General features: G+C 44.8%; 2 protein-coding genes across 4 annotated transcripts; both read left to right on the top strand.

Annotated features, from left to right (window-relative positions):
* The first annotated feature begins 1,236 nt into the window (after positions 1 to 1,236).
* Positions 1,237 to 4,721, top strand: LOC109413336 (hornerin-like). Of its 3 annotated transcripts, none has more exons than XM_062850783.1 (3): positions 1,237 to 1,864; positions 1,922 to 4,110; positions 4,381 to 4,721. In XM_062850783.1, the coding sequence occupies exons 1-3, from the start codon at positions 1,300 to 1,302 to the stop codon at positions 4,567 to 4,569; spliced, it is 2,943 nt and encodes a 980-aa protein (XP_062706767.1). In that variant the 5' UTR covers positions 1,237 to 1,299; the 3' UTR covers positions 4,570 to 4,721. The 3 variants fall into 3 exon arrangements, with proteins under 3 accessions (XP_062706767.1, XP_029723239.2, XP_062706775.1); XM_062850791.1 differs by having other exon boundaries at positions 1,238 to 1,489; positions 1,766 to 4,110; XM_029867379.2 differs by having other exon boundaries at positions 1,237 to 4,110.
* Positions 4,722 to 4,801: 80 nt separating this feature from the next.
* On the top strand, positions 4,802 to 8,120 carry LOC115264075 (uncharacterized). Its single transcript, XM_062850773.1, has 2 exons — positions 4,802 to 7,728; positions 7,794 to 8,120. The coding sequence occupies exons 1-2, from the start codon at positions 5,092 to 5,094 to the stop codon at positions 7,980 to 7,982; spliced, it is 2,826 nt and encodes a 941-aa protein (XP_062706757.1). The 5' UTR covers positions 4,802 to 5,091; the 3' UTR covers positions 7,983 to 8,120.
* The last annotated feature ends 1,263 nt before the right edge of the window (positions 8,121 to 9,383 follow it).

Here is a 9,383-nt window from a genome sequence, read left to right as displayed (position 1 = left end):
TTCTCATGTCTTGTTTCGTATTGCATTTTTTTTCTTTGTTTATTAACTCGTTGCTTAGTTCATTCTCCTAGATCCCCTTTTCTCTTTTATCTTTGCTCGGTTTCTGTTTGTTTTTATTTCTAACATCTCTTCTCAATGCCTCAATTTCCGTTTTACGTTTATCTATTATTTGTTTTGTTTCGAGTTCAACCGAAAACAACCCACAATTCTCATTACCCGTTTTTCATTTCCAGTTTCTCGCTTTTCATTTCTCGTTTCTGGTTTCTTTTCTTGCTTTTACTTCTGCTTCCGTACTGAAATTTGGCTTGCCGCTCTCTATCTTGGTGTTATTTGAGCACTTCCTTTGAGTTCTAAATCGGAGGGCCTTCTTTGCCTGCATCTCAAGATTTGCTGCATCTAGTGTTATTATTTTTGTTTTTTTTTCACTTTATCAGTTTCTGTTTTTTTAGTTTCACATTTTTTAGGAGCGAACAGCGAGGAATATAACAAAAATGCGCCTAAAGTTATGCTGTGAAGTATGTACTGCTTTAAATTGTTATTTTGGATCTCATGGTTATCCGTACATTTGTAGCGTTCCGGACATTAAAATTTCTAGGCATGCAAAACGTTCCCTAGCACGGACATCAACACGTAGATGTCTTGGAACAAAACTCGATTCCGAAAGTTTTTCAGAACCTGTGTGGTAAATGTGAGAATTGAAATGGATTGTAGTGAGTGTACTATAACAATCCGAAACCCTAAATAAATCGCTAACTATTTTGGCAACTAATGGCAAAAAAATACAATCACAGAATGTACCAAAGGATTAAACACAATTATTAAACATCGTTATCCTGAAATCGGATATTGTTATTCATCTAGACCACTGGTTCACTTTGTGTTTTGAGTCGAATGTTGTGTTTTTTGTACATTTGTAGTGTTCTTTTTTAAGATAAATTTCATCATGGCCGACGTGAATCCGCTGTATTTGTAGCGTTTGACATTATTTTCGTTACAAACGCTTATCCATTTTGCCCCCCGCTCCCCGAAACGGATGTCATTGGCTGGGGATTCCCTAGGCGCCCGCCAGGTACATCCACCACAGAGACTCGTGATTCTATGCATTTGACGTGGTAATCCACATCAATCTTAGCATTTTAGTGGGGGTCCTGATTTGGGGGCTTGGCTTGGTTTGTTTTTTTAGAAATCTGCAGTCAAATCCGCACACTTGCCGAAATTTCGAAACGTATAAAATCGACCCGGTATGCCAGTGCTGTTATCAGTTCCAAGTGGCGTGTCCTTCAGAGTGAACGCAGCAAGATGCAGCTAGCGGCGACGGTGGTGTTTTCGATAGTGTTAGTGGGGCTTGTGGTGGTTTCACAGGCTTCCCCAAGTGATCGTGACGGCGGTGATCGAGAAAGCAGCGGTCAAAATGGAAATCAAGGTTGGAGTATAGGCTGGACTCAGCTCTGGAATCAGTACGGAAATCAACACGGCAATGAACACGGAGGTCATCACGGTAATCATGGAAATGGACACGGCAATGAGCATGGAGAACATAACGGAAATCATGGCAACGAACACGAAGGACATCACGGTAATCATGGAAATGAACACGGAGGTCATCACGGAAATCATGGCAATGAACACGAAGGACATCACGAAAATCATGGAAATGAACAAGGCGGTCATCATGGCAATCAAGGAAATGGACAAGGAGGTCACCACGGTAATCATGGAAATGAACAAGGAGGTCATCACGAAAATCATGGAAATGGACAAGGAGGTCATCACGGTAATCATGGAAATGAACAAGGAGGCCCGTGTTGGGTACATAATGCCACCACTGCGAACTTTAAGTTGATCCCTTGCGGCGTACAAGGAGGTCATCATGGAAATGAACACGAAGGACATCACGGAAATCATGGAAATGGACAAGGAGGTCATCACGGTAATCATGGAAATGAACAAGGAGGCCATCACGGTAATGGCAGCGAACACGAAGGACATCACGGAAACCATGGAAATGAACACGAAGGACATCACGGAAATCACGGAAATGGACAAGGAGGTCATCACGGTAATCATGGAAATGAACAAGGAGGTCTGTGTTGGGTACATAATGCCACCACAGCGAACTATAGGTTGATTCCTTGCGGCGTACAAGGAGGTCATCACGGAAATCATGGAAATGAACACGGAGGCCATCACGGTAATCATGGAAATGAACAAGGAGGTCATCACGGTAATAGCAACGAACACGAAGGACATCACGGAAATCATGGAAATGAACACGAGGGACATCACGGAAATCATGGCAATGAACACGGAGGACATCACGGAAATCATGGAAATGGACAAGGAGGTCATCATGGTAATGGCAACGAACACGAAGGACATCACGGAAATCATGGAAGTGGACAAGGTCATCACGGAAATCATGGAAATGAACACGGAGGACATCATGGAAATCATGGAAATGGACAAGAAGGTCATCATGGTAATCATGGAAATGAACAAGAAGGTCCGTGTTGGGTACACAATGCCACCACTGCGAACTATAAATTGGTCCCTTGCGGCGTACAAGGAGGTCATCATGTTAATCATGGCAATGAGCATGGAGGACATCACGGTAATCATGGAAATCAACAAGGAGGCCATCACGGTAATCATGGAAATGAACACGGAGGACATCACGGAAATCATGGGAATGAGCACGGAGGACACCACGGCAATCATACGAATGGAAACGGACCACATAACGGAAGTCATGGAAATGAACAAGGAGGTCATCACGGAAATCATGGAAATGAACAAGGAGGCCATCACGGACAGCATGGGAATCAACACGGAGGACACAACGGAAATCATGGGAATCAACACGGAGGACACAACGGAAATCATGGGAATGAACACGGCGGTCATCATGGGAATCATCACGGGGGTCATGATGACAACAGGATTCCCATACCGATTATCAGCGATAAAGCTGCGTCAGCCATCGTACAAGCATCGAGCATGCTGACAGATGCCCTGAAGGCAGCATCAGCCGAAGAGGTCTACGATAAGACGGGAGTCCTTACGATCCTACGGGCGTTACTCATGGATGCCATTACGACGATGAATACTCTGTTCACCGAGGTCTCCGGAGCAGTTTCCGATAGAATCACCAGGAATCGGGGCCCTGACGATCCATTGTCGGAGTTGATGGACAAAGTGGCACAAGCCGTCAGAGAGTTCAAGATAGTCCTAAGAAGTATGGAGGGCAAGGTCAAACCATCTGAACTATCCGATATCGAAAACGCCATAGAAGATATTGCACAGAAGGTGTCGGATCTCAAAATCTTCAGGGCGAAAGGGCATCATCAAGAAACGGAACCAATCAGCACCCATTACCATCATGGCCTGGATCTTACAACGGTGATCGAAGATTGGGCAACTGCCATCGAGAGCATCGCTAACTCCATGAAAACCTTTGCGACAGCAGTACAGAAGGTCATCACTACCAGAACACTAGCCATCACTGTTCAAAAGTCGATTCACAAATCGCTTGCTATAAGTGGATCCTATCTTAGCTCGGTTTCAAAGCAGCTCAACAGCGGTCTGGAGAGCCTCAAGACCAAACTCGGCCAGTTTGCTCAAATGACTGTTACGCAGCTAAACCAAGCGTATTCATCAATTACGTCCAACCCGACCAAGTGGCACCACAGGCTTCTGAACAAACTCTACGAATTTCTAGCTGCCTACAGTGATTACGTCCACAGGGAATATCTACGAAAGATAGCATCCACCATCAACGAAGTCGAACAGGATATTGTCTCCGAGATCATCAAGCAAACGCGCAAGTCCGGACTGGAGATCGCCCAGGCTGCCACTCACATCTCCGATAAGGCCGCGGCCAGTTTCAACCACAAAGCCTCTACGGACTGTGCTCTGAAGCAGATCACCAAGCTGATGGGCTCAACCAACTCGATCAGTCGGTTGGCCCAGTGCGTAAGCGGGGAGATCAACAACCTCTACGGACTCCACACCCGTGGACAACAGATGCTGACTCAGGCCAAGGACAACGCCGCTAACATCGTTAACCAACTGACGGTCTGCAACAGCGGAACTGACGATTGTTACCAGAGGGTGAGTTTAAGAATTCATCGTATGATCGTATGAATGTTCACTAAACATTTGTAGCGCTCAATCGTAAAGAAGACTTTTGAAATGCAGCTGCATTATAAAAGCCTACATTCAGGCTATTTCGGGTTACGATTAGCTACAATATATGTAAATCGTTCCCTAACACAGACATCAATGTAGACGTCATATATTAAAACCCGTATCGGTGTGCAAATGAGGAGTTTTTTCTATCTTACAGTATAATAATTAACCTCTTTATCTTCCGTTTTCCAGTTCACGAACGTGTTCGACCACAAAAAGTCCCGGGCCCGGGAGGATTTGAAGAACGCCGGTGAACAAATCGCCGACGCGCTGCAAACCATCGGCAAGCGGATCGAGAACTGTCTGGAAGTCGTTGCCGAGGAGATCAAAACCACCACCAAGAAGTGCAAGAAGGATTTCGACTTCTGTGCGAGGTTTTGATCGGGTGTTCCATCCCATTTAGTAAGTTGTAAGAAAAGAGTCGAAAGTCTATTAAGGAATGTAATTATTTATTACTGAATATTTATTATTTATTTCGAGAGATTCAAACTTAGAAGTGAAGCAAAAACATTAAATCTATTTATAGACAAATTAAATAATACTAATTGTTTTTCTCAATATCACAATACCTCTCATAGAACGAATGACGAGAAACCGTTTAATACTATTTCACCGTGTTCATTTCACCCCCCGTTCCTCGATCCATCTGCCGTAGAAAGTTGAAATGTTAGCCGCTCGCCCGGTACATCACCGCGGAAAGTTTAATCTATGCGTTAGTCGGTAATCCACATTTATCTTAGTTTTTACTGGGGGTGCTGATATTGGCGTTCGTTGTTTTCTTGATTTTTAGAAATTTGCGACCTCTGGTATTGCCAAAATTTGGAACGTATAAAATTGGCCCGGTTTGCCAGTTCTGTCGTCAGTTCGACGTGGTGTGTCCTGCAGAGTGAAAGCAGCTGCAAGATGAGGCTGTCGGTGATGTTTTCGGTAGTGTTGGTGGGGATAGTGGTTGTTGCGCAGGCTGATCGCAGGAATCCGCAACATTGGAGTGTAAGCTGGAATCAGCACTGGAATCAATATGCAGATCAAAGTCAAACCGGGAACCGCAGGCAATCAGCACCGCAAGGCAATCAGCTAGAAATCACGCCGGTTAATCAACAGGCAGTCCTGCTGCAAGCAACTCAACAGCAAGGAAATCCACAGGCCAATCAGCAAGGAAACTCACGTCCAAGTCAGCAAGGAAATCAGCAGCAAGCGAATTCGCAGGCAAATCAGCAGCAAGTGACTTCGCAGGTAAATCAGCAGCAAGTAAACTCACAGGCGAGCCAGCAAGCAAATCAGCAGCAAGGAAATTCACGGCCACAGCAAGGAAATCCACAAACAAATCAACAACCAGGAAGTTCACAGACAAACCAACAACAAGGAACTCAACAGCAGGTTAATTCACAGGGAAATCAACAGCAAGTAAATTCACCGACAAATCAGCAACAAGGAAATCAACAGCAAGGAAACGTACAGACAACTCAACAACAAGGAAATCCTCAGACAAATCAACAACAGGGAAATCAACAGCCAGTGAATTCGCAGACCAATCAACAGCAAGGAAATGTACAGACAACTCAACAACAAGGAAATCCTCAGACAAATCAACAACAAGGAAATCAACAGCCAGTGAATTCACAGACCAATCAACAGCAAGGAAATTTACAGGGAAATCAACAGCAAGGAAACACACAGACAGGTCAGCAAAGTAATACACGTCCAAGCCAGCAAGGAAACTCACAGTCAAATCAACAACAAGGAAATCAACAGTCAGTGAATTCACAGACCAATCAACAGCAATCACAGACCAATCAACAGACAACTCAACAACAAGGAAATTGGCAAGGAAATCATCAGCAAGGAAATCATCAGCAAGGAAATCACCAGCAGGGGAATTCACAGACAAATCAACAACAAGGAAATCAACAGCCAGTGAATTCACAGACCAATCAACAGACAACTCAACAACAAGGAAATTGGCAAGGAAATCATCAGCAAGGAAATCACCAGCAAGGAAATCACCAGCAAGGAAATTCACAGACAAATCAACAACAAGGAAATCAACAGCCAGTGAATTCACAGACCAATCAACAGACAACTCAACAACAAGGAAATCACCAGCAAGGCAATTGGCAGGGAAATCACCAGCAAGGAAACTCACAAACAAGCCAACAGCAAGGTAATGTACAGACAACTCAACAGCAAGGAAGTTCACAGGGTGGTCAGCACTGGAATCACCACGAAAACCAGCACGGCAATGAACATGAACACGGCCATGGACACGAAAACCACCACGGGGGCCACAATGGTCATCATGGCGAAGATCATGACCATGATCACAATCGTATTCCCATACCGATTATCAGCGACAAGGCGGCGTCAGCCATAGTAAAAGCGTCGAGCATGCTGACAGATGCCCTGAAGGCAGCGGCAGCTGAAGAAGTCTACGATAAAACTGGGGTCCTTACGATCATCCGGACGCTAGTCACGGAAGCCATCACGGTAGTGAATACTCTGTTCACCGAGGTCTCCGGAGCAGTTTCCGACAGAATCACTAGAAATCGGGGCCCTGAAGATCCGTTGTCGGAGTTGTTGGAAAAAGTGGAACGATCCGTCAGAGAGATCAAAAGAGTTCTCAGAAGTCTGGAGGGCAAGATCAAACCAGCTCAACTCTCGGATATCGAAAACGCCCTGGAAGATATTGTACGGAAAGTGTTGAATCTCAAAATCTTCAAGCCGAAACGAGATCGGGCGTCTGCTGGTCCATTCTCATTCGACCAACCTGGACGTCATGAAGAATCAGAACCAATCAACACCCACTACCACCATGGCCTGGATCTTCAAACTGTGATCGACGATTGGGCAGCTGCCATCGAGGGTATCGCCAACGCCGTTCAAACCCTTGCGAAAGCAATTCAAGAAGTCATCACCACCAGAACTCTAGCCATCACTATCCAGAAGTCCGTTCACAAATCGCTGGCATTGAGTGGATCTTCTCTAAGCTCTGTTTCCAAGCAGCTCAACAGTGGCCTGGAGGGCCTCAAATCCAAACTCGGCAAGTTCGCCCAAATGACTGTTACGCAGCTGAACCAGGCCTATTCCTCAATAACGTCCAACCCGACCAAGTGGCACCACAGGCTTCTCAGCAAGCTGTTCGATTTCCTTGCCGCCTACAGCGATTACGTCCACAGGGAATATCTCCGTAAGATAGCATCCAGCATCAACGAAGTCGAACTGGACATCGCCTCCGAAATCATCAAGCAAACGCGCAAGTCCGGACTGGAGATCGCCCAGGCTGCCACGCACATCACCGATAAGGCCGCGGCCAGTTTCAACCACCAGACCGCTTCCGATTGTGCCCTGAAACAAATACCCAAGCTGATGGGTCCAAGCAACTCGCTCAGCCGTTTGGCACAATGCGTCAGCGGGGAGAGCAACAACCTCAACGGACTTTCTACCAGTGGACAACAAGCGTTGACTCAGGCCAAGGACAACGCCGTCAACATCGTCAACCAACTGATGGTCTGCAACAGCGGTACTGACCAGTGCTACCACAGGGTAAGTTCAAACTTGCGTCGTGATCTGTAGCATAGTATTTTAACAACCCATTTTATCTCTTATAGTTCTCCAACGTTTTCGACCACAAGAAGTCCCGCGCCCGGGAGGATCTGAAGAAGGCCGGTGAACAGCTGGTTGATGCGTTGGAAGTCATCAGCAAGCGGATCGAGAACTGTCTGGAAGTCGTTGCCGAAGAGATCAAGGCCACCACCAAGAAGTGCAAGAAGGATTTCGACTTCTGTGCGAGATTTTGAAGAGTTAACCACCTCCCATATAGGAATGATGTAAGAAAAGAGTCGGAAGCTTAGGTAGAATTGAAATTATTTATTATTTAATTATTTATTCTGAGAAATTCAAGTTTAGAAGTGAAGTAAAAACAATAAATTTATGACCTGAACAATCAAATCCAACTGTTTTTGCAATTTCTCATCGTAATAGGCTGTTTTACCTCACGCAAATCTGACAGGAAAAGGCCTACTTTCCCACACCGAATTATCAGTGCTGTAATGGTTCATTACAGCACTGATTTGCGTTGATGAACCATTACAGCACTTTTTGCAGTTTTGATCAACTTCTTGATGCTTTCTGTACGCAGATTTGGAAAATTGTGACAACTGCACAGTATAACCTGCTATGATCAGACTTTCTTAAACATGGCTATGAGCATCAGTGTGCAGTTTCATGAAAAAGTTTTGTTAAAAACTATCCTCAAGTGGTAATTTATGAAATTGCAAAAAACGTTGTACGCATCTCGGTGCAGAACTCGATTTTACAGCACTCGTCGCACTTATCCAACTCGGCAAGCCTCGTTGGATAAGTGTACAACTCGTGCTGTAAAAATCTTCATTCTGCACCTTGTTGCGTAAACTACTATTTCCTCTCTGGTACCGAGACAACTGTATAAATTTTTCAGCAAATTTCTGTCGTGTGGAATTTTTTATTAAAACGGAATGATAACTGACGTTTCCTTGAAACAAAACAGCTACGACCTCCCAGCTGCCAAAAAGGAGTCCACCGACAGCCTTCACGAGCTTGTGGACGAGGTTCATCGATGAGATCCTTGCCATTCTGAAAGAACCCGTCCAACACAGGGACACTTCTTTACTCAACATATTGCCCTACAAGCTCGATCCACCAGCTTTCCGAACGAGACTGGAATAGTAGTTTACGCAACAAGGTGCAGAATGAAGATTTTTACAGCACGAGTCGCACATCACACACAACGAGGCTTGCCGAGTTGGATAATTACGACGAGTGCTGTAAAAATCGAGTTCTGCACCGAGTTGCGTACAACGTTTTTTGCACCTTCATAAATTACCACTTGAGGATTATAACTAAACTTTTTCATCAGACTGCACACTGATGTTCATAGCCATGATTAAGGAAGTCTGATCATAACAGGTTATACTGTGCAGTTGTCATAATTTTTCAAACCTGCGTCCAGAAAGCATCAACAAGTTGATCAAAACTGAAAACAGTGCTGTAATGGTTCATTACGCAACGCAAATCAGTGCTGTAATGAACCATTACAGCACTGTTTATTTGGTGTGGGAAAGTAGGCCTTTTCCTGTCAGATTTGCGTGAGGTAAAATGGCCTATTACGATGAGAAGTTGCAAAAAATTCTATCCATGAAGAAGACGTCGAATACAGCACT

Source organism: Aedes albopictus, chromosome 1 (genome assembly GCF_035046485.1).
Source record: "Aedes albopictus strain Foshan chromosome 1, AalbF5, whole genome shotgun sequence".
NCBI classification, from domain to species: Eukaryota; Metazoa; Arthropoda; class Insecta; order Diptera; family Culicidae; genus Aedes; species Aedes albopictus.
This window is presented reverse-complemented; position numbering and strand designations above follow the sequence as displayed.

Coding starts and splice junctions, on each gene's coding strand:
- LOC109413336 (XM_029867379.2), top strand. CDS start 1,300: ATGCAGCTAGCGGCGACGGTGGTGTTTTCGATAGTGTTAGTGGGGCTT. Junction 4,111..4,380: donor CTGACGATTGTTACCAGAGG/GTGAGTTTAAGA, acceptor TCCGTTTTCCAG/TTCACGAACGTGTTCGACCA.
- LOC115264075 (XM_062850773.1), top strand. CDS start 5,092: ATGAGGCTGTCGGTGATGTTTTCGGTAGTGTTGGTGGGGATAGTGGTT. Junction 7,729..7,793: donor CTGACCAGTGCTACCACAGG/GTAAGTTCAAAC, acceptor TATCTCTTATAG/TTCTCCAACGTTTTCGACCA.